Raw genomic sequence first — 26,141 nt, 5'->3', positions numbered from 1 at the left:
TGTGTGTGTGATTGTGTGTGTGCGTGTGTGTGTGTGTGTATGTGTGCATGTGTGTGTGTGATTGTGTGTGTGCGTGTGTGTGTGTGTGATTGTGTGTGTGTGAGTGTGTGTGTGTGTGTGCGTGTGCATGTGCACATGAGTGTATGTGTGTGTGTGTGTGTGTGTGTGGGCACATGTGTGTGTGTATGTTCGTTCTTTAGTTTAGCGTCTTTTCACTATCAGTGATATTAGACGTTAAAAAAAAAAAGGGGGGAGGGTGCACACACAAACACACACACACACACGACACACACGCAAAACAGACGCACACATGCAAGCTTGTCTCTGTTGTCTCTCTCTCTGTCTGTCGCTTCCTAACCTCTCTTGACTCTTTTTTTTTTTTTTTTTTGACAAAATTTTAATATTTTGTTTGTGTTTCTGGACTTGATAATTGTGTATCTTACTGTGTCTGTTCTTTTTTGCACCTAGGATGTGCGAGATGCCCATTGGCAAATTTTTGTTGTGTATGCCACTGGTACATATAACTTTGTGTATTGAGCATTATTATGTTTGCGTTCAGCAGTTGTCTTTTTTTGTTTTGTTTTAATCCTGTGGTAAAATTTGACAGAACAGTCAGTGTCAGAAGCATGTTTATGTGCATAAATGTGTCTGTACTTGTGCCTTATTTTCGTTTTTTTTAGTTTTTTCTAAGTTTGGCAGGATTGAATTTTGCAGTTTTTAAGCCCTTATCAAGCTGTCTGCTGAGCTATAATCAATAAAGATGAATAAAGATAGCCAAAAAAGAAAGAAAAAAGAGACAAACAAACAAACAAAAACCAAAAAAACAAAACAGAGACACACAAAAATGTTTAAGTTATCAATTTGTCCTAGTGATGATTTTGCATTTGTTAAGTGTACTTATATTTACTTTTGTTTTTAGTTATCAGTATGTCCTCAGTGCTGATTTTGCATTTATTCAGTGTACTTATATTTATTGTTCTTTTAACATGTTTCATTTGACATTCTTTTATCTAATTGTTCATCAGCAATAAAAAGTTGATGATGTTGATGAGAAATAAACAGTATCTTTTTGACATTTTCTCTTTTCTTGAATGTCTTTATCCATGTCTGTCTGTATACATGGTGTGTGTGTGTGTGTGTGTGTGTGCCTGTATACACATTTTTTTGGGGGGGTTCCTATTTTTTTGTTCATCAGTTTTTGTGCTGATTATTTGACCTCTACATGAATATGCACATCGAATTTAGAAAGGCATCTCAACTTAACTGTAGTGAGAACATTTTTTTTTAAAAACCCAAAAAACAGAAACAGCTAGTCCTCAGTAATTATTCACAACCTGCTTGACAAACGAATATTTTTTTTTTAAATCAGCAGTTCTTTACATTCATCCTTTCAATATTACTACTTTAAAAAACGCCATTATAGTTCTTCCCTCATTTCACTCCACCAGTAAAAGGGAAACAATCACGGGCTAAGATGAAAAGATAAATCTGTTTTGCCAGTAGTATCCTCTACCACATGTCTCTCTATGCACAACTGATGGAAAAGGAAAACAAATTCAGGCCATGACCGAAAGACAGATGATTTACCTGTAAAACCCACTTCACATGCACTTCTATGCATAAAATTCCAATACACCCAACCTAGCTGCATGTTTCCAGTCTGAAAGGCATTTTTTTCATTTCACAACTGTATGGACACATTACCCATATATCAGTACAAAATTTATATTAAAGCAATACTACATCAACAGAACCCCCCCCCCCCCCCCCCCCTCCCTCTTCCCCTAAAAAAAAAAGAAAAAAAAGAGAAGTAAGAAATATAAGAGCACACATAACATGTTTTAACTTTTTTTTAAATTCTAATTTTATTATTTTTTTTTTTTTAAAATATTTTTTAATTTTCTTCTCAAGGCCTGACTAAGCTCGTTGGGTTACGCTGCTGGTCAGGCATCTGCTTGGCAGATGTGGTGTAGCGTATATGGATTTGACCGAACGCAGTGACGCCGCCTTCAGCTACTGATATTGATACTGATAACTACTTGGCGTACAATGATTATGTAAAGTAAGTGGTGGTGGTGTGTCCATCGAGATCGATGATGACCATCGTTGTCATCCAGCTGGGGGATGGGGGGAGGGTGGTGGTGGGGTGGGGGGGAGGATGCTCATGAATCTATCTGTGAATGCGCAGATGGCTGAATAGTCCGATCTGCGCACGAAATGTTCGCTGACAGTTGGGGCAGACAAAGACAGGCATATCATTGTCAGGGAGCTTGTTTGCCCGTGACTTTCTGGCCTGCCTCTTCTGAACAGCTAAAGTAAGTACAGTTTCACAAAATCACATGAACCTGCTCAGTATTTTTTTTTAGACTTCAGCAAAGTGAAATGACTCGCATCCATTTTGACATCCATAATCTTATAATAATTGTCAGTTCTTTGTCTGTTTCCAACACCAAGCCACACCATTGCTCTTTTCTGACGTGCAAGGGGAAAAAATCCGAGTTATTTCCCTTCCATGTAGCAGTGCTGATCGACGCACTGCTGTTCCCGGTCCATTGGACGGCATGTCTCAAAACACCAAAGGTCTTGGACGCTCGTCCACAATCCCTCGAGTTCTTCCACACACATCCACACCCGCGCTTTCCCCCAGTGAACTTTGTTGGTTTTCTTTATTTCGTGTCTGTATTTGTTCGCGCGTGTATGTCAGTGCACTGCCAGTGTGCATGCACTGGCAATCAGTGTGTGTGTCATAGATAGTGGAAATGCAAATATTTAGGTATATATCAGTGGTGTGAGTGCATCTATAAATCATGCTTATGCATGAGGTGTAGGTTTTCTCTTTTTCTCCTTCTTCTTCTTGTTTTATCATGTCTTTTTTGTGAAGAAGAAGGTCAGTTCATCAAAACGTGACCAGACTGAATACAATACTTCTCAGTCTCCTTCACCTCAGTCCAGCGGCTTCAGTTTCTCAAGGAAGCATCACAAATCAACGATATACGCTACACCACATCAGCAAGGCAGATGCCTGACCAGCAGCATTCAGTGATAAACCAACACGCTTAGCCGGTAGTCATGCCTTGAGTGCATGATTTGTATGGTGTATACCTGTCACTGAGTCAGAGGATTCCTTCTACAGAATACTAAACTGATTTGTCAGGCGGGACAACATGCATTCTCGTTGCCATGGGTTCTTTTACAGACGGTGCGCCAGGTGCGTGCGACACACGGGACCTCCGTTTATTGTCTCATCCGACTGAATGGCTAGACGCAATCTAATTTTCCAGTCAAACTTCAGTTCAGTTCGCGGGGAGAAGGGGCGGCAACACCGCCGGGGAATCGGCGGACCCAGACGTTCACGGACTCTCTGTACTGGCAGATGATCAAGCGTCTTCCTGCACTGGCAAAGTTATCAGCATGCTGACCATAGTTTGAGACTGAAACTCTCACATTTAGACGGATATGCTTGCGTGCACACACATGCTCCCCGGCCGCCCCCCATTCTCTCAGTCTCTCTCAGCTCCGAGTCTGTTCGCACGTCAGTAAAATTAATTCATGTGTATCTATCACAAACACACACACAGAATGATATCAAAGGCTGTCCAACTATTTGAATAGGCTGAATGCATGCAAACACGATATACTTCGGCACGTGCACACTGAGACGCACATGAACCGGCACCGACATTCACACAGGTGCACTGGCTCAAACCGGCACACACACATGACACACACACAAAGGTTGGCAAGAGACAGGGGCATGCGCTTCAACGAAAGGAAGTGCTGTGTCGTCACAATCAAGTCAGTAAAAGACCTTTTTTTCTGTAATATTTGTGGTGAAACGTTAAAGCAAGTCAGTACAAAGCTCTGTACTGGAATGATGTAGGCCGGGGCCATACAACCTAACGTGGCACTCAGTCTCACATCAATCACTAGGAGTAAAATCATGATGAGATCCCTACTGTGTCTCCACCTTGTTGCTGAAGGAACTATGAGATTGACCGTCAACGCCGGAGTCTGCACCGCTGAAGTGAGATGACATGACCTTCGACTCTTCTTAAGAGTGGTTGATGGGCCGGGTCCGGGTGCCGGCTACGCCACCTGGCCAGTTCTACTGAGTCACACTATTTTCAGCCGACCTCAGTTCTGCTGGAACGTGCGATCTCAGGTTCCAATGTCTTGAACTGAATTTCGTGGATTAGCCTTTTCAAGTCGACTGATCATATCCCCGCGTTTCCGTCGATGTTCAAGGCTGCCAGTTTAAGGACTAGATTTCTACTCAGTGGGGAGTCTCGTCACGGTCTCTCAGTCAGTGGAAATGGCTTCAGTTGATCTCAGTCAAGGACGGTAGTGACGGCCGGAGGCGATGAGTTTGACACCTCCGGAAGGAATACTGCTAATAAAGATGGGCAATGAAAATACCGATTATCATCATTTTTTTCATTTCATTTCGTTTTTTACTTTGATCAAGAATCGATCAAACAACCTTTGACAGAAATACACGTCAGTTTAGCGCGGCCGGCTCACGTGGCATCCCGCCGGCGCCGTCGCCGGGGTTGAGCTGTTCCGCGTAATAATAATAATAATTTACTGATTTCTATATAGCGCTATAATACAAGCAAAAGCAAGCTCTAAGCGCTTTACAATCCAGTACCAAAAGTGAAACAAGAAAGCATATAAAAAGTAGCAGAAACATAAAACAGAATCATTAATATTATAAAAAAAACCCACTGACAATGCATAAAACTCACAAAATAACATACTATCAGTAGTACAACTGTTACACTCCAACACACACACGCACAGACACACACGTGATTAAACGGCTGAGATGACAGCAATTTTCACTTAAAATACATACATGATAAAAAGGAACATAACTGTATTCTGCATGCCACAGATTTTGTTAAAAAAAAAAAAAAGTAAAATAAAATTTTGGATAGAAAAGGTAAAAGGGGTAAAAATCGGGTCATTCTCCCTTTCGAACCACACCACCACCATCCATCTACCCACCCCCATTCTCTCTACTCTCCCATCACACACACTCACATGGGCCTGGGACAACAGCACTATTTGAGTTATGACAAGTATTTTTTTTTTAAGAGATAAGTTTAAAGATTTGCTTTAAAGGTAGATAGATGAGTTATTTGTCTGAGAGTAATAGGCAGAGAATTCCAAGCTGTTGAGCCAAAGACGGAAAATGACCTCTTTCCACAGGAGTTAAGGAATTATCGGGGAACAGTTAGCTGGGAGGAATCAAGTGATCTCAATGTTCTGTTTGGCAAGTACGGGTTAACAAGCTCAGAAAGATATGAGGGTGTGGTATCACAATTCAGGCACTGAAAGCATAGACAGGCAACTTTATACTAGGTCACTTCTGGTTTGAACAGGCAACCAGTGAAGTGTCCGCAGGAGTGCAGTAGCGCTCTCTCTCCTCGACTTTTTAAGAACGAGTCGAGCTGCACTATTCTGTATTTTCTGGAGCTTGTAGAGTTTATCATTGGAAAGGCCACGGCTAAGAGAGGATTACAATAATCTAGGCGGGATAAAATGAAGGCAACAGCAAGTTTGTTGGCGGCACCAACACACAGGATGGCGAATTTTCCTAATTTTTTTTTTTTTCACGAACACAGTTGGTTCACATGAGTTTCCATCGTGAGGGATGAATCAAGGTAAAAACCAACTGAGATTGCGGACAGAACTAGAAAAAGAAAATTCTATGCCAGAACAAATGATAGACGTTGTATTTATCTGCTTGAGCTTATTTTTTTAATTACCAGTCAACATGAGTTCTGTTTTGTCATAATTCATTTTTAGTTTGTTTTGTTTCATCCACTTTGCTACATTTTCCTATACCAGTTTTAAATCTAGAAGCTAAACATGGAATTTCAGAGGGAATAGTAGAATCATGCAGTTGAGAATCGTCAGCAAACAGGTGATAGTGAGGTACAGACTGTTGGATGATCAAACTTAGACGTTGTGTGTACACTGTAAAAAGTACAGGTCCCAGGATGGAACCTTGTGGTACTCCATATCTGAGCACAGACGGAACAGACTGGTTTCCATTTGCAAGGACAGAGTGTGTGCGCCTGATAAGTAGGAATGAAACCATTCCAGAACAGTACCATTGAGTCCAAACACAGCACACAACCTTCTGACTATAATGTCATGGTCTATCGTGTCAAATGCTGCAGAAAGGTCCAGCAGTGACAGGATGGATACCTTGCCTGCATCAGATGCCAGCAACAGGTCATTGACCACACGTAATAAGACCGTTCCCGTGCTGTGTCCCTTTCTGTACGCTGACTGAAATAGCTCCTGGAGACTGTGGACCTCAACGTGTTTCATAAGCTGGCCAAGCACAATACGTTCTAAAACTTTAGACAGAAATGGGAGGTTTGATACTGGTCTATAGTTTTTCAGGTTTTCGGGATCAAGACTAGCTTTCTTCAAAAGGGGACACACCAAGGCATGCTTGAAGGACTGTGGGACAACACCTGAGGTCAAGGATATATTCATAATATTGGTTATAATAGGTAGTAATTCTTCTAAACATTGGTAAAATATAGAATGTGGGATAGGATCGAGACTGCATGATTTCTTTGGCATCTTGAGGATGACATCTTTGACCTGTTCCTTGGTAACTGTCTGGAATGCAGTGAACTGTGTTCCATTAAAAGTATCAGATTCGCCAAAATCGGTAGGAGAATAGAAACTACTTCTGATCATCTCTATTTTAGTAGTGAGATAATCAATAAATTTATCAAACTCGAAAACATTGAATATGAAATCGAACGTGATGGTCAGGGTGGGGATGTCTTCGACTTTTTACAAATTCATAGATCTGTTTGATTAGAATGTAATAACAGGCCGTGGACCAACGGTTCTTTTTGCTCCACGGCAGTGACATGTGGACAAGCCTGTGTTTCTCCGTTCAGATTCGGTGAACAGATAACAGATGGCGTAGCGTTCTCCACTTCAGGCTGACGTCCGCGCCCGGTCAACGCAGCCAAATCCTGGAATTTTATATCCACTGTCAGCAGTTGCAAATATCAGTTTCTTTGTTAAGCTTTCAACAGGCAAGTGTTATTTATCAACAGATGTACTTTGTGTCTAATAAGAGCGTGTATGGAGTAGCATTATATTCCGAGTGCTTGCAGCAATTCAGTCGAGAATTTATAAATTTATGTGAATGTCCCTGCGACGGTGATCGCAAGCGCCCTGGTAATCGTGCCAATACTCTCACGAATTGGGTTGCTTGGAATTTATAGTAGTCTTTATTTCACTTTGTTTGTATCTATTGTTATTTTGTATTTGATGGCGTTACAGCTTAACAGTAACCTTGGAAATAGGCCATTTGGAGTTTATCTTATTTTGTTTGTGACAGAAAGACAAAGACGTCTTTTAACCACATCGAAGACAATTTTAGTGTTGTTGATAGGATTTTGTCAACTTTCCAAGGCTCATGGTTTACATGTTGTGGTCGTTCACAACAGTCAGTTTTGTCTGTTATTGAATTCTATAATATTGAAAGAGTGAATATCATTTTGATAATGTTCTGTATTGCTTGTGAATGTTAGCAGTGTAGGGACTGTCAGGTTGTCTGCCTTGGCATTGTGGCCTTTTTTTATGTCCCCTTCAGTATCTGTCGCTTTTTCCTTATTTGTGGTATATGCATACACTATTTTGCTGTTTCAGTTGTTAGCTGTATTTTATTCGTCAAACTCTAAAGTCAGACATTTTTTGTTTATAATTTGGTGTTCATTAACTTCATATTGAGGAGATTTTTAAACATGTGAGTATTCTGTGCAGGTTTAGTTTGAATTGGTAGAGCATTCCATATTTTGTGCAATTCTGTTAGCTAATGAAGTTTTCCTTAGGTTGGTATTACATTGCTCCTTATGAATTTTCTTAACTGGGTTTCTTCTACTCTCATAATCAGACATTATAAAAAGATTATTTACATTAACATCATTAAAGCAGTTTAACATTTTGTAAGTCTCGATCAAGTCTCCTCTTAACCTACTAGTACTGCCCTAAGTTTTATGAATGCAGATTTAAGTATGCAAGTCTCTGTTGGTAAATGGGGTTGGAGTGGGGGTGTGCTTGTGGAAAGAGTGGGGAGGGTTAAGACAAGACTGAGAGAGGGAGGTTAACCGAGTTGTAAAGATTTGGATGATGTTAACTGTTCATTTTTTTTTTTTTTAATGATTTGAATTTGATATTTTATTCATTTCTGAGATTAACTCTGTGGTCACAGATATTGATTCAAAATTACTTTTTTTATTTTCAGTTTGTATCTTACCACCTGGACCAAGTATTGAAAGTTTATGGATACTATTTCATTATCAATATCAGTTTACATTATTGTTTTATTATTTGATTCAAAGTAACTTAATTTGTATGTTATTTTGTCCAAGTATTAAAAGACTAGTCTACTGATATTAGTATTACAGCATTCGTTTACATTCTTATTTTGTTTGGTTATTTTATTATTTTGTTTTAAAATAACTTATCCTATTTGCTATAAACACACATTTTTTCCAGAGAGGACTGACTGAAGAACAGAAGATTTTAAGTTATAGTTTTTATTCCACCGCAAGATAGAAATTTTCAAGAAGTTTCCAGCCCAAATGTGTTTGGTAGAGAGAGTGGAAAAAAATATTCATCAGTATATTTTTCATTATTGCAGATTTACGGGCATCGGCTGAACAATGGATAGTGATTCTTCAACCAAGTTCATTGGTTCACTTACAAAATTTTTGCAGTCATTGTGCAATGGATATGTGGAATTTCAACGAGGAGTAGAACTTGTTGGACATATTTACCTCAGTATTGATACAGGAGAGAAAGTAGATTACATCCTGCATGAAAGGGTGAGCAAGAATGATGAAAATTCTGTCACATTTGTTAGCAACAGCTTTCATGCTCTCCCACATGATAAAGAAAAGACGCCAGAAAACAAAGACAACTCTTCTAAGTTTGGTGCTGGCAGCAAGAGCAGGAGAGATTCATCAGACGATGACGATATTATGATTGTTGATCAGTCTAAGAGAGTTCCAGGCAGTTCAAACTCAGGATCCATTCCAGTTCGAGGTGTGAAGCGTGGGGGTTCCCCCAGCTCCAGCGAAAGGCATGCACAACGTATGCGTGGTGTTGGAGGTCCATCTTCAGCGTCGAATAGAGGCAGCAGTAGTTTTCAGCAAAACAACAGGCAGCATTCAGGAGCCAGCCAGAGTACATCGCAGCAAGAAGGACTTAACATCAGTGATGTGAAATTAGAACAGATCAGTAAGGATGAACTGATGACTTTAGCCTCACAGGTGGGTGATGGAGGCTCCAGACCACCGCATGCAGCATCAGCATCACACTCACATTCACCACGCTCAGAAGGTGCCATGTGGATCAAACAAGAAGCAGCAGATGACGACGATGGTGGTGGGAATGAAACAGGTAAAAATATTGTATATTGTTTGACTTCCTTGAATTTGAAATGAAACAATTCTTGCTTGACAGATAAAACAATAGTTTTATTGACTCACTTGTGTAAACAAAGTGAGTCTATGTTTTAACCTGGTGTTCGGTTGTCTGTGTGTGTGTGTGTGTCCGTGTGTCTGTGGTAAACTTTAACACTGACATTTTCTCTGCAAATAGTTTGTCAGTTGACACCAAATTTGGCATAAAAATAGGAAAAATTCAGTTCTTTCTAGTCATCTTGTTTAAAACAATATTGCACCTCTGGGATGGGCACAAAAAAATAAAAAAGAAGCCTAATTTAGTAATTATATGCAAACTGCATTTACTGTTACATTTATATTTTTTGTATTCTCTAAACTTGGCACTTTGACCTCTTATTCTGACACAACAAGAGGAGTCATTATTATCATTTTTTTGTTCCAACAGGAACTTCTTTTGCTAAGCATGGAATTTTTTGTTGTTGCTTGGTTTACTTGAAATCAGACTGCTTTTGCTGTCTTTCTCTCATGAAATTTAATTAATTTAGTTTTCTAAATGTCCTGTCCTACAACCATTGCCCACTTTTTTGTCCTTTTGTACTGGCTTTAGTGGTTCAGGATGTGCATCACTGTACATCAACAAATACTTTAAAAAGTGTGGTGTTTGGAAATTTGTTGTGGAATCAAAATCTTATGTTATCCTGTTCTGCTGTAGTTGTCTGACACAATTAAATGCTGATTTTTATATTTTTGTCTGCAAAACCAGGACAATAATGCGTTCTTGATAACTAAAAATATCACTTAACCTTCTAATGAAATGACTGAGCTTCATGACAACATTGTTCTGTTGTGAGTAGGTTTTATAGTTTTATATGCTGTCATTTGACCTATAATGTTATAAAATCAGTTTTTCTTGGATGTTGATCAGTGCAGATGCTTTCTCTTGACTTTAGCAAACAGCATGGCTTGTTTCATTATCAAATGGCTGCAGCTTGTTTGTTTTGGATTGTTCTATCATGAATTGAAGGAATGAGGATGAAAGGGGACATCTCAACAAAAGCTGTCTCTTTAAATTTAGATGATGAAGAAAAACCACATTAATTTGATTAAACATTTAACAGAGTCAGATAATTATAATTAAAGATTGTAGCTGTTTGTTGTCAGTTAACTGATGAAGGAACTTAAGGCATTGCAGCTGTACATTGTACTGTTCTCCATGGCAGGTTGGTCACATGGAAGAGACGACTCCAACAGTAACTCTGGTTCAAACTTGTATCCAGTTATGCTTCATCAGAATCCTGCTGCTTACTCTGGTCCTGCTTTCCCTGGTTTCCCCGGTCACGGCTCTGGTTCTCAGTCTGCTACAAACCCCTATGCTGATCCCTTACCTGGCACGTCACAAGATTCCAGTGGTCTCGATCCATCAGGTTGGTGTCTGATTCCTACCTATTGTTTTGTGGTGTTTTTACAAGTATCGCAAGCTCAGAGATGTCAGCAGCAGTAGGAACCTTTGAATGGTGTACATAAAGCAAAAGGCTGAGCAGCACTGGCAGATGCATCTTGTATGATGACTTGATCTGAAGGAAGACAATTTTTTTCTAAAAATGTTCAGAAATTTCCCCCTCTCTCCCTCCCCAGCTCTCCACCCCAGCAATAAAAAAAAACCTACAAAAAACAACTGAAATAATGAAAGGAAAGAGCATCATTTTGGGACCAACTGTAAAGTGTGATTTGTAAAGTTAAGGTTAAGATTGATTTAAAAGCTAATGTCATGGTTTTGAAAAAATAAAAGGAAATAAACAAAAGACAGAAAAACAGATGCTTACCTTTGCTCAGCTTTTGTTTTATGAGGGCACTTCATGAGTGGAAACAAAGTGTGTTCTTCCATGTCTGTAAGCACAACGTCACCGACAGCAGGGACTGGTGGATGCTTCAACATTCCGGACAACTGCTTTGGTATCAAGAAGAAACTCTAAAGGTTTTCTCCTTATGGGATATGTTTATTTATTAACTTCATTATAAAATCTGATGAGTGAAAAATTGTTACCGTTATATATATTTGTGTAAATAAAGTACATGGTTTGAACTACAGATGAGAACAGAGTTCTTTGATGATTTAACCCGTTCAGTGCCAGAGAATTTTGTAAGAGAAAAAAAAAAGTGCTCTCTCAGGAGAGGATTCAGAGGTTATAAATTAACAATTTTTACAACAACAAAAAAGCACAAAAACTATAGGAGATTCAGAAAAAAATAATATTTTACTTTAGTGATGGAAAATGAATGTGAATTGTGAATCTGGGCTCTTTCCCCAATTATTTTGATTGTAAATAGATATTCTGGAATTTCGAAGTAAAGATAAACATTTTTATGTAAAAAAAAAAAAGGAGATCCACAGAATAACATGCAAAAAAAAGAAAAAAAAGTGCAGCTGGAAATAGCATGCTTATTGTTAGATTATGCTTATAGGTGTAGAAGAAAATGAAATGGGTCATAAGTTTATGGCAACAATTGTCTGTCAAGTCTGGGTTTCATGAAAATTGTGGATTATTGGCTGTTGTCCATTTTGGCATTTGAACACTGAAAAGACAGTTCATTGACGTCCACAGCCATTCCCCCCACCATGCTCTCTGTCTGGCCTTTAATCCATCTCCTTCCACCACTTCTCTCTTTCTCCTCCTCTTTCCAAGCAACACAAATGTACTGTGCCCTTATTGACATAGTCGCCTGCACAAAAATGATGTCTGATTAGACAGATGGCCTGAACAAAGTGTCAGGTGTCAGTTTTGTCATTGTAATTGTCAGTACCTTTGAGTTCAAAACGCATTTTTGGTCTTCCACATGATGTATGCTCGTTTGAATTATCCAAACACATTAAACTGTTTAGAGTCTGTCTATGTTCATTGAACCAAACTCCATTGATGGAAAATCTGAATAGATGCACGACGTCAGTGGACGTCTTATTGGCACTATAGCAACACTTTGTGTAGGATGTCCGCTGACATTTTGTAGGCACTGAACGGGTTTAACCGTTAAGGCTCTGCTATTTTGATCTATGGGTTATAGATATGGTGTCTTTATAAAAGATGACTTTAAGTTTAAAAGTAAATTGGAGTCCTTGAAATGAGATAAAATCATAAGTTACTGAATAATTGTTCCAGTGACTGTCATAAAGGTGTACATGGATTTTAATTGATTAGTTTTAGGTAGTTATTTGGTGTCTGTAAACTGAATAAGAGATGGCTTCAGAATAAGTTTGGGCCCAGGAAATAAGTATGTAATGATTATCACAGTGACTCATAAAGCTGTACATGGCTTGTTTTAATTAGAACTAAGAAGTTAATGTAAACATAATTATTATTCTGCTTAAAGTGCTTTTTAAAAGCAGACTAAGAAATTATGACCTGGTTCATGAGCATAAATGTTGGGACTGAAATATAGATCTGTTACTAAACCCAGATTTGTTAAAAACTATGTCAGTCAGTACTACATTGCTACTATCTGGTTGCTTTTTTCACTGATACAACATTGTCTCTAAGAAATATTTATGACACTGTTACATATGTTACTGGTGTTTGTACTACTGAGCATTACACCATAAACTGGGGACTAAAAGGTGATTTTCCCCCCTTTGGACTTTGATTTAGAGACGTACTTTTGAATGTGCCATATCAGTGGACAAAAGAATTGTAAAAAAAGGGAATTTTCTGTTGTGCATCATAGAAAAGTTGGACAGAAGTTCAGAAAGCAGTGCAAAATGAAGAAAGAAAAAAAAATTAATGTCATCAGCAAAAGTTAAAACACAAATCAGAGCTGACCATATAGAAGTAAACAGACTTCCAAACTCTTGCACAGAGGCAAATGGATAACCAGTCAGCTCAATGCCAAAAATAGATTGCACAGTTTAAGATTCAGTGTTGAAACTGAGGATGATTGATTGATCTTGCAGTTTATGTTGACAGTTTATAACAGAAAGAGAGAAAGCTTCATCGAAACAAATGCTACCAATAAGAAAAGCAGATATCATGGTTCAGTCTTCAGCAGAACCACAAAGTTCCACTTCAGCTTACACCTTGAAATAAATGTCAGGATGTCGGAAGACGCTTGTTAACTAATATAGTAATTGTTTGACTATCCCAGGGCTTATGAAGGATCTGATTTTTTAAATATCTTTAAAAAAAATTTTTATTATAAAGAATTGGTGATAATCACTCACATGCTTTTTTAAAAGTCGTTATTATAAAGTTTTAAAAGGTGACCCAGGTTTGTAAAGTTTTTAATTTTGACTATATTATTGAAGTATATGATTTCTGTAAGTGTTAGATCACAAAAGCAGAACTTACCACCTGAATTTGAATTTTTTTTTATCATGGTCAGAAAAGACGGACATGAAATAGATTTTTCTGACTGAAGTCACACTTTTTAACTATATAGTGGACAATGATGAATTCAAGGGACCAAAGCTGGCACTTGAAATACAGTGCTTTTCAACTGGGTTCCAAATGCAATAGAACTTGTAAAAGTAACAGTTCAGGTCATTGATGTTTTCTGAAGATGTTTTGACAAAAGTTCAATTAAAAACTTGTATGAACCCTGATTCATGCTCATAGTTCACATGTGTACATAATTGTTGGAATTTTTATGAATTTCTTAAAAAGTCAGGTGGTGTAGTTTGACAGACCGAGCCACCTGGCAAAATTACTTTAGTGATTCAGCTTACAAAATCAAATGCTTCGTTTCCAAAAAAGAAAACCCACATCTTATATTGAAAGTGGACAGATCTGTTCTGATGCACAGAACATGAATGAAATAAGTTCTTTGTTTGGATGAGAGAAGTTCGCTTTTTCATGATTTTGTGTTGAACAACAAATGAAGCTGCTCTGAACCTTGGCACACCACACAAGGTAAGTGTTATTGTGTATTTGTTTCCACTCTTAATGGTTTCTACTGTACACAGAAATTTCTCTTTTGAAAATATAAATATTGAAGATACACAAGCCTATTCTTGTTTCAGTATCTGGCCAGACTTGGACTGTTTCAGACTATGGACTAACGGAGTCAATTTTTATGGAAACATTTTTGTGTGTGGAAAGAATTAAATGGCTGATTGTATCAATCACTGGATATTACTGATGTGGAAATTAATTTGCATTGCAATTCAGAAAGTTAAAAAATGTATTTTAGACTTTTCTTCTCACAGTTTTCTAAACTTTTATGTTTTGTTCTTTTGGTTTTGATTCATCTCTGAGGCTTGTGTTACTTGAATGATTGATGATTATTGAAATCAAACTGCGCAAGCACAACACTCCATGTCACTGGCTTGGAAGTATCATTTGTGTCGCCCACCCATTGTATTTTGTTAGAATTAACCTAAATAAGTTGCAATAAAGAAATGAGTAGTTCTGAAGTAAATTATGATTTGTTTAAAACAAAAATATGAAAACGACAAGCCTGTTACATGTCAATATTTCACAGTGCAAGTACATTTTGTTTACTTGTTTTTTTGTTTGATTTGTTTCATAGCTGCCAACCCTTATGGTTTCTTCGGACGTTTCCGATTGTGGAATTTTTATTTACTGTATTTGTTTGTTTATTTTTTATGAAGATGTTCTGAATTTGAAAAGAAACAGGGTAGAATTACTATTTTAAAAAAAACAAAGAAAAAAAGGGAGTGAGGAAGGGGGTGTGTTGTGTTTTATTTATATGGTGAGACATTGGTAAGGACCACTAAAAGTAAAACAGTGAAACAGTGTTTGTGTGGAAGTTCTGGTAGTAGTCATCATCACAGGAACTGCTGACAGCACATCATTCATTCATAATTTGCGCCTTTGTAGACTGGTATTTTGTCTTTAGTTATTTACTTAGTTGATTATACTGACTGTAGCTGGCATGTTTTCCAGCTGACAAAAGAGACACCTTACAGTTACTGGGGTAATGGTTCAGACAGCTCAGTGTGCCAAGTGTGGAATTACATGCAGTGCTATTGCTAAATCATACAGTGTTTAAATCAGATGTTTTAAAAAAAAATCACATATATTATTGATATAAACTTTGCATAATTTTGAGTTCTGACTTGGGAGTAGCTGTTTGTTTCAGTTGCAAATTAAAAAGACATATTACTCACTTATTGACTTTTTCAGTTTTTGATAAACTATTATGTCAGCAGATTGTATTAACCAGCTGTTCCTTGTAAACTTTACACAAGAGTCCCTATGTCTGCTCTTGGAAGCAATAAAATTAAAAACGAATATGATCAAATTGACATGTTGTGCTTTATTACTGTGCGTCCTATCTTTTTAGTGTCTAGTACTCATTGCAAACTATTCCTTTACACACACACACACACACACACGCACCTGCTTTTGTAGACAGTCTGAGAGAGAGAACAATATATATTCTTTTATGATATAATTGATGGCATTTTTCAAAGTGAAATAAGAACCACCAGTAAGATAACGTGAGCCAGTTAAAACAATCTCAGACATAGCAAGGGAAGTAGTCTGAAAAAAAACAAAACAAAGTAAGTTAATTTGAATGGTGTAATATATATTGAAGTTTGCATTGACATGATTTTACAGCACTTGACTGAACATTTTGAGTTGAAATTGCCATCTGTTTGGGGAAGGGTTGACAAGGTGAACAATGTACTGCAAGGTGATGCATTGAGCTCTTCGTGACTCCTTGATTGATTGAAGATAACTTCTCCTTTTCTTTATGGTGTGAATGAAAAGAGGGACACCAGGTGAAGGACTCCTGATTTTTTTGATAAAACACTGCATTCAGGATGATTTGAAAACAAAAACCTCAAGGGATAGAAGTTATGACCATTGTTATGTTTAAAAATGGCACACATGATGAATCAGACTTTAGACTTTTTAGAATGCTGTAGCAGACATTTTGATTCTTGACAACTTATTTTGAGCCCTAAAGGTTGGCAGCTTATAGATTTATTAATAATGAATTGTTTGTTTCTGAAAGTATAACAGTAACATACATGATAAATTCTTGAGTAAGTAGAGCATGGTAACTCCATACCGTGTATGTATGTGTGTGTATTAGAGAGAAAGGGATTCATGAGTGTTGTGAGCATGCATTCATCCTTGTGGGGGTAAACTTACACATTGACGTTTTCTTTGGAATCACAGTTGCTACCTGCACAAAATGTGAGTTCTCAAATACAAATCTGATTGTAGGTTACTGTATATATTTATGACTTTTCCAGCCACTCCTGTTACAGATAACATTGACTGACTGAGATGTGATCCAGACAAAAGCTTACAATTTTTGCCCAAATTATTTACTTTACATTGTATGATCATCAAGTTGATATTGAAGTCAAGTTTATTATCTCCAAAGAAAAATACTGTTTTTAGAGAAATGATAGGAATAGCTCTTGTCAAGAAATATTTGCAGTTTCTGCCAGAACAAGGAATGACTCAAATTCTACAGAAATTATTGAAAAGAACAAGACTGAATCCTGTCAGGAAAAAGGAGAGAGAATATCCATTCTGTATGACACTGTGCTACACTTCAGACACATGTAAATTGTAATGTATCAAATGTTTTATGTTGGAAACCATATGTTCTGTTTTCGAAAAGCATTTCACCATTTTTTATGATGATTTTATTACATTACTTGTAAACATGATAAACTCTAAAACTGAAATAATAATGGGCTGTAGTTTGGATTAAAAAAAAAAAAAGTTATGTGGATTATTCATAGTACATTGTAAACCAGAAGTACAAGCAAGTGATTTAGTTGAAGGCCTAGATTTCAACTTTTTGAAATCGGGATGACCACATTAAAAACATAATTTGAATATTAAAAAAAAAAAGTCATCAACCGTTTGGATGTAACTGGATACCAAATGCGTTAAAGTACCAAAGTAGCATGACTGGGTGCGAAGGTGGGTGTAAATTTTGGGCCAGTAGTTGTGTTTGGGATCCCATTCGCCTTCCTATTCTCATTTTTAGTTTTGATTTTATTTGGATTTCAAGATGATAAATGTTCCCTTTGTGTTTAAAATTAAATCCACTTGTAATTATCATCTGGCTCCTTCCCTGCTTGTCCCTTGGACATTCTTTTGAGCAAAAATATTGTAAATTGCAGAAAGAATGATATACTTTCAATGCAGATTATTTCAGAAATGGAAGCGTGTTACAGAAGTGACTTCAAGAATTTCTGTTTTTCATATTAATTGATTTGGAAATAACTTAGTTGAGGAAGTAGGCTCAGGAAAGTAAAGGAAATCAAACCCAAAACAATGAACCTTCTAAAAAGATTTTGCTGCAGTCGTTATCAATAGATAAACCACTCCCTCTGCTTTCTCACTTTCTCTTGGTGCATCTTCTACACACACATTTATTTTCTTACATGCTTGTTCACTTACCCACTTACACAGCATTGTCAGCTTTTAAGATGAGAATCTCTTTGATTCTTTGGTCATATAAAATCTTTACATTATTTTTATTAAATATGCGGTCAGTGATGAATTCAGAGAAAAGGTTAATGTGCCTTCAAATTAGTATCTCTGTTGCTTCTGATTACTCTCTTAACTTGGTAATGAATGTGATTGAGGGTATTTTCCAGTAAAATGAGCACATGATTTTTACATACTGTTTGCAGCAAATGCTACATAGTTGTCTTGTCCAACACAACTGCTTGATTAAATTGCTTTTCATTAAGTATTTACCTTTTGTCTGCACACACTTTTTCCATTGCAATGTTTACTTCTAGGCTCCTCTGGGTGCATGTGACAGTGGGAAACAGCTAATCTAATAGCTGACCTATACTCAATTTCTTCCTGTGGGACATTTGTTCAGATCTGTGGAAAAGGCAAAAGGGTGTTAGGCCATCCAACAAGGCATGGCGTGGCATAGTGTGTGAGTTCTCTGCTTTGATGTGTGTGATGTTTTCTTGTCCGAGAAGCAACTTTTGAGCAGATACAAAACCATGGGAGTAATTTCAGCTTTATTCTCTTCATGATAGTTTGTCATTGGATGGGAAGCTGTGTAGAGGTTTTCAACTTGGGAATGAATCATGACAGAAAATAAGGAATTCTGTGTGTGTGTGTGTGTGTGTGTGTGTGTGTGTGTGTGTGTGTGTGTTTCTTTCTTTTTCTTTTTCTTTGTGGCTCCCTTTGTGTTAAGTAATCATACAGAGAATGAACATCAAGAGATGGTAGACCACTGACAAGCGATGAGAGGATAATGGTAAACCGCTTAATTAGACACTTCTTTTCTTGTTTTAAATTCTTTCCAAGTGTGTCCAAAGTTCAGTGCTTGACAGTCCACTTCCAAACATTGCTTTTGAAGACACATTTTCCTGATTAAAAACAAAAACAAAAACAAACAAAAAACCCCCCAAATATCTATAAAACAAATATTTTGATGTCAGGTTTTCTGAGAGACATGGTATTGCCATTCTTCGGTCAGTATCCTCCAAAACAAACTAAACAACCAAAAGGTTTTATTGATAAAAAGTAATTGATGTTATTTGGACCAGAATTGCATCATACATTGGGGTTCCTTCTTCAGTAGTAAGATCATACAGGTGTGGTCTGTTGGAATGTGCCTTCATCATGATCCTCTTCATGTTTCATGTAACTGTGTGTGTGCTTCAGTGTCTAGAGTGTCTGTATGCCACATGATCCAACCCAGTTTATTGATGATGTCATTTTCATTAAGATGTGGATCCAGTCTTTCACTATACTTGTACCACAGGATTAAGTGCAGGAGCACTCAAATTGGACCAGTTATTTATTACTTCCAAGTTTTTCAAGTGAAAAATGATATTGCTTTTTTTTTTCTTCTTTTTTTTCCCCTTCTTTTTCTAACCAGTGTCAGTTGTTTCTACAGTGTGGTGGAACTGTCGCAAACCATTTACAAGTCATGCATACGATGGGGTGCAGAAAAAAGCTGTTGATATATTTAGCAGTATCTTAAGATCTAAACATTCTCATAGCCAGTTAGTTTCCAGTCCAGTCGAGTATTATTTTTAGTCTTTTATGGCTGCACAAAATAAAAACCAGGCGAGTAGTGAACAGTTCTGCAACTATGTGAGCAAAGAACTAAGCAAAAGTGTTAGTTTGCATAAATTTGCATCAGACTTTGAAATTTGTGTTTGCAACTCCACCCCCCACCCCTCCACAGACACACACACACACCCATACACACACAGCATTAGACTTCGAAAATGAAATTGTGCCGTTTGTACATTACATGATATAAGGAACAGTGCTTGTACATACACACTCAGATACATGTTGAAAAAACAAGGAAAAGAATATCTCACAGGGTAGCATTAGCATAGATTAAATAATCATGAAATAAGAACCTGTTTTCAACTCTTGCGGTTTTCGGAAAAAGGTTGCATGGCTAAAATGGAGTGGTGTCTTTTGATTTTTCCTGGGATATAGAAGTTGAATAGATACTGAAAATGCAGCAAGATGTGTGACAGTTGGCTGTTTCGGTTTTGCTTGAACATGCTGAAATACTCAAGTACACACAAGCACACACATGCATACACACAAACACAGACACACACACACAGACATATAGACACACAGACACAGACAGACACAGACAGACACACACACACACACACACACACACACACACACACACACACACACACACACACACACACACCATCTCACTGAGTCACTCTGAGTCTGCCTGTCTCTCTTTCTTAACTCCACTTACTGAGCAACACATGCACATTGACATGTACATAGACAAATTTTGTTCTGAGGAACATGTGTACATATTATCTAACATGAACATATTGATGATGAAAACACTCATGCATTATGCATAAGATCACATGCTTGTAGCCACCTGCACATCAATACTTACAGTTGGCTGATATGTCATTGTAGTGCATATTTGTGTGTGCTTTTTGTAGGACTTGCTTCTTTTGGGACTCGCTTATTTCTGAATTGAAGTACACCTATGACAGATTAATGATTTTATTGTTTCATTCCGTTAAAAACATTCTGGTAAAGTAACTACATGTTTACATTTACAACAACCCAAATCAGCCACATAGTAAACTTAATGGTGAGACAATATAGTTCTATCTACATCATCATGGGTAACTTTTTTTTTTCAGGAGAGGTAACTTTGATAATGATGAACAGAAAAGCAGTACTTATTTTTTGTTTCACCATCATTGACACTTTGTTGGGATGGCCAGATTAGCTAAAATTGATGTGGATGAAAAAGAACAGATGAGAATTTCTCCCATACCAAGTCTTCACCTTAACAGTTCCTTTTTGCTGTCACTCCTTGTCACCTAGAGCTGGTTGAAAGATTGATGAAGTTGATATCCAGAACAAGACTGCAAGAGATAAGTTCAGTCCTTTTATTGTGTTTGGCACTCTGGAAACGGAAATTCTGTTCCCCTTCAGTTATCTGTCCTCACTGGTGCTATCAGAGTTTTTAATGGGATTTCTTGTAAATGAACATTTCTCCCTGAACAGGCTAATTTCACAGAAGCTTTTAAATTGCACTCTTTGGTTTGAGCCGGCTGAAGAAGACTGTGAGATGGATTGGACAGGTTTTGGGAACTTCTGGAACCAGTTGCAGGAGATCAGTTAATTTCTTTTCAATCTTTTTCCCCATCAAAAATAATCTTGAAATGATTATTCATTTAATGTATTCAAGATTTAAGTAAATGCACAGATGAACACCACTTTCAACATCTGTTCATCTGTCATTTTGTCTGTGTCATTGAAGTTTAATTGAATTGTTTGTAAACAGACAAAGCGCTTTTCATGTAATGTACTGTGGACCCAGGTACTTAGCGCTTTAGAGATGTTTGTGTAATTTCTGTGATTGATACATCATCTCTTTTATACCTGGCCTTTCCACTCTCCATTTGATTCTCCTTCACTATCTTGTTTTATTACTTTTATTCAGTTATTTGGTGGGCTTTAAAAAGTTGGAACATTTTCTCTTAAAAAGTTAGAACATTTTCTCTTTTTTAAAATCTTTTTTTTGAAAACTGTTTTAAGATTATTTTTTAAATTGAGATACTTGTAGAGTAAGGAAGTGAGATGCTCCTGTCGTTCCACTTTTATATTTTCTCATTTCGAAAATGACTGGTTAGGGAACAGGACAGATTAAAAAGATAGAAACCCTTCTATTTCCTGTAGTGGGTTTAGTTACATGTATAAATTCATTTAAGACCTAATGTGTCAGTTATAAATTATTCTAATATTGAATGAGGCAATCAGTCATTAAATAATACTGATAAGTGTTCTGTATTTTGTGTTTTGTTTGTGCTTATGGAACGAAATGTTCTTTGCTGAGGAATTGACATGTAACAGTTTCAAAGAGTGAGGGGTTGGGGTGGGAGATGGGGAAAGACAGCGGAATTTACCCCTATCTGCGTCAGCCAGCGCAGAGCTGTGTATGAAACTGACACACAATGATGGCTTTCTTGGCAGTGACATGATCAGCATACAGTGAACCCTTTCACCTCTGTAAGTGACCCGTTCAGGAATGTTATGAGCAATGGTTTTTGCCATTTTGAATTCAAACGTTTAGAATTAACACACTGAGTCATTGTTTTGTGGTTTGCAATTTTGCATAATAGTTTTTAACAACTTGTTATTTATGTTGCGTAAATATTCCTGAATAGTTACAGAGGTGGAGGATTTTCGGTATGGACTGTATATATATTTGGCATTGTCTTTGGTAATGTGAAACTTGTCCTGACAGGTCTTGAACTTGAAGTTTGTGTACTTGATCAAGGCTCCAGGATTTTGCAGGACAAGTTTTGCATTGTTGTCCATGACATGTATTACCATGGTATCTGTAAATACTGGCAGTTCTTCCACATGCAGTTTTCACAGTTAAGCTTGTGTCTTTCAAGTTCTTTAATTATAGAAAAAAAGAAAAAAAGTTTCTCAGTGTCTTTCAAAGCTGTAATTAAATGTTTCTCCCTTTTTCAGTGTTCTTCTGTTTCACTTTTTGTCCCATGTAATTTATTGTATTAAAAATTGGCCCACAACACACTGCTCCCCTTCTTTTTGAAATGTTTATTGAAGATAAATGACTTGGCTGCATTGGCATTTCTTGTTTTCTGGATATGTTTGGTTAGCCATAATGTTTGTTTCACTCTTTTGTTTGTCATTCTGTTCTATTTCAGTGTTCTCATATGATTTTATTATATCTGTGTTGCTTTTTTTTCTCTTCTGTCTTTTCCCCTTTTTTTAAGAACAAGTAAAAAAAAAAAAGAAAAAAAAAAAAGATCATGTGGAAGAACTGATCAGACTGTGTGTGAGTTCTTTAAAACCTTCACTGGTCAGAATGTATGTGTGCTCCGTGAAAATGCTGCATTTATCAGTTGCATAAAACCATATCATTTTAAAAGAATGCCAAAAAAACATTAACACGGATGCCTATCCATGCCAAGTAGTAAAAGAAATCGTTGAACGTTAAGTTTGTTGGAAACTTGCCTGCACACTGATACACACACTGACACACAAATGTGAGCATTCAAGCATAATAATGTACATGTGCTTGCTTGACAGTATGACACATTAATGTACACACAAAATTCAGACTCAGATTCTCAAGCATGCACATGTGTTCCTGTGCCACCCTCCAGAAAGCCATATTGTCTGTCTGAGTCTCAGTCTTTCTGTCTCATACATACACATGCACACTCACAGGCACACGTGCGTGTGCACTCACTCACACACACACACACACACACACACACACACACACACACACACACACACTCCCACTCCCACTCCCACTCCTACTGTAACTCTAACACTGTAACAGTAATATGATTTTTTTAAAATCCTGCAGAACAGTAATCTGTGGAGTCCTAGGCAGTTCGTTTTTCCAATAAAATTTGGTCCATAAAAAGTGAAACACACAAGCTGTGAATAAGAAAATACACATGGTAAGAAATGAATCCAATCCAGAACACAAATGAAAAAGAGACTTTACTGTGCTCTGTGATAAAACCCAAATCAACAGCTGTGATGGAACGTGCCTGCGGACTGGGCAATTCAAAAGAGAAAGCCATCATGATCTGTTTGTCCTCGGCTTTCTTTTCTGCCCCCCTTGTTAGTGCCACCATGATAATCATCAGTGTCTGTATTGTTTTTTCATTCCTGTTTATTTCTGTTTTCACTGCCTCTCTCTGATACTGCCTCTCTCTTGATCAGTCGATGAGTTTTCAGTGGTGTTCCTAATAGACATGAATTGTGCCTTGTAGTGTGGGGGAGACATTCTGGTGGTGGGCATGGTGTGAGGGGAGGCTGGAACTTGTATTAGTTGTAATGTGAAGTGTGTGTGTGTGTGTCATTCATATGGTACTGTCACTGACAGCCCTGGGTCATTGCAAAGAGCCACTCCTTAAGTTTGGAGAGGAGATGAGTGGAACAGTGCTGTGCATGTTCCCATGTATTGCTCCACATTAGAAGTTGATAGTAGCAGTAAAGTTTTGTTAAACTAGAAATCATCAATAGACAAAAGTTTGAAGGAGATCAAGAACAACAGAAATGGTGTTGACTTTTATTGATGGAGAATGTTTTGAATTCATTTGATTTGATTTGGTTCTGGACATGTTTTGAAAACTGAAAAAGGCAAGTTTTACTTCTTCATGTTGTTGACATCTTTCTTGTTTTACTGGATAAGTTATTGCTCATGCCTGGTGTAAAAATCACTACAATAGAATATGCTGTAGAATTGATGGCCGAATGAAAATGTCAAAAGCAAGAGAGTTCATACCTTGTTTTGTTATTCTCACTCCCTTATCATCTGTTAAATGTAACTCATAATTACGGTTAGTTTATTTTGTTATTTTCTGTTTTATTTTGAATTTATAGTTTTAACCATCCCATCAAATTTTTACAAAGTTCGGGTTTGTATTCTGTGATTGATTTTGTATATCTTGTGTCAAAAGCATGCAGTTCTTCAAGGTTTTATCAGGGAACCATGTACAGATTTAAAAAGGAAGGAACCATATTGAAGCAGTTCACTGTGCTTGAAATTATGTACACACAGTAATAACAGTAATATTTTTTCCCTTACTTTTTGGAGTTTATTCCTTTGGCAGAGTTTCTGTACATTTCATGTTCAGAAGTGCTACTGGTCTAGTGGTTGTGCGGTGTTTGTTTTGATTTTGATAATTTGTACATGATCATGATGCTAATCAGATAACAAAGGTTGGAGAGTATGATTTCGCTTTTTGCTGAATAATTCAGGAAATAATTAACTTGATTTCAAAATCAAACATGTCAATAAGAAACTGCTTCTGACTTTACTGCCTAAAACTGCAAAAGATGTTAAAAAAAAAAAAGAAAAAAAAGAAAAAAAGCACAACACAAACACACTTGTGATGCTAGTGCCAGGGGAGATTGAAGCCCACAAGTACAGAGGAAGATGACACATTGACATGTTTCTGTTGAGTTCATTGAAGCAGGTTGTTATTAATGTTGGGAGGCAGATAAAGTTTGACCTTTTCCTTTGCTGTCACTGAGGACTTGGCTGACTCTGCCCCAAAGCTGAGTATAAATATTTGCTTACACTCAAGAGGATGACTTTAAAAATCATTCCTGTTTCATGGTATATGTATTAGCTTTGTTCAGTTTCCAATGTTGGCAGAGATTTTGTATTGAATGCCATATAATTATAATACATTTATAGATATCCTGTTACAGTTCCGGTAGTACTTTGTTATGGACTCCCAGATGAAGGCAAAGGAATCTCACTGGATATTTGTACTGGTCACTGTTCATCTCGTTGTCTCAGTACAAGATTATTAGCTCTTTCCTTATACATTGTCTGTTGGACACATTTTTCAATTTATTATCTGTGCTTATGACAGTGCTCCTTGGATTTTGCAACATTGTCACTGAATCATTGTGTTGATAAATTATTAGAATTATTCACTCTCTTTGGGTGCATCTTTTGATGCAGTCACTGACTGTGTTAGTGTGTGAAAAAACAAAACAAAAACAAAACCTTGCAGTCTGCACAGATTCAACAAAAGAGGATTTTGTCGCCTAGTCATGTACATGCATGATTACATCTCATGTGTAATGAACAGCTGTGTGTGTGTGTGTGTGTGTGTGTGTGTGTGTGCGTGCAGGTGCACATAAACAGTATTATAACTGTTCATGTAAAGGAAAAAGCTTGATAAGTGACAACATATTTCTAGTCAGGAATTGCTGAAAATACCAGAAACTTGAGCATGATTGCTTAATTAAGATGTACTCCTTTTTGGGGGGTTGTGTTAGCAGTGTCCAGAAAACATCATTTCAAGCTGTGGAATTACTGGATTGAGCTCTGCCTGTCAGTAAAATACTATGTTCTTTCAAGCCAGCCATACAGTCTTCAAAAATAAAAATCAGATCTAAAATTTGTTGCCTGTCTGTCATTGACTTAAAATCACCTATGTGCTGACCTGTCAAATCAAATGAACATCAATGAGAGTTATGTGTTCTATTTTGTTACTTCGGAATGTTGGTTTTACTGTTCTGTAATTTCTGGACTAGTATTCACTATAAGGTAATACAGTGTATGTGTCAATGTTCACCCTTTGTACTTTGAAGAACTGTGTGCATGAATGTGAGTTCAGCAACATAATTAATGTTGACATTTGATGTTTGAGATAGTGTTCAGTGACATGAGCAAGACACTCTTACATGAAGTATTCCTGAAATG

The 26,141-nt window shown here is 37.2% G+C and overlaps 1 protein-coding gene across 21 annotated transcripts in view; it reads left to right on the top strand.

Moving 5' to 3' along the window:
- The first annotated feature begins 6,957 nt into the window (after positions 1-6,957).
- Positions 6,958-26,141, top strand: part of LOC143299761 (uncharacterized) — a 118,570-nt gene continuing 99,386 nt past the window's right edge. For all 21 annotated transcript variants that reach the window (XR_013057567.1, XM_076613160.1, XM_076613184.1 and 18 more), the window contains exons 1-3: positions 6,958-7,073; positions 8,687-9,447; positions 10,673-10,876. Coding sequence is in view for 20 of the 21 variants with exons in the window: in XM_076613160.1 (XP_076469275.1) it covers positions 8,709-9,447; positions 10,673-10,876 (943 nt within the window). In the remaining variant the exon portion in view is untranslated. The remainder of the gene's footprint in view (positions 7,074-8,686; positions 9,448-10,672; positions 10,877-26,141) is intronic.

This window comes from Babylonia areolata, chromosome 2 (assembly GCF_041734735.1).
Source record: "Babylonia areolata isolate BAREFJ2019XMU chromosome 2, ASM4173473v1, whole genome shotgun sequence".
NCBI classification, from domain to species: domain Eukaryota; kingdom Metazoa; phylum Mollusca; class Gastropoda; order Neogastropoda; family Buccinidae; genus Babylonia; species Babylonia areolata.
The sequence above is the reverse complement of the archived record's forward strand: the minus strand, read 5'-3'. Positions and strand labels throughout refer to the sequence as shown.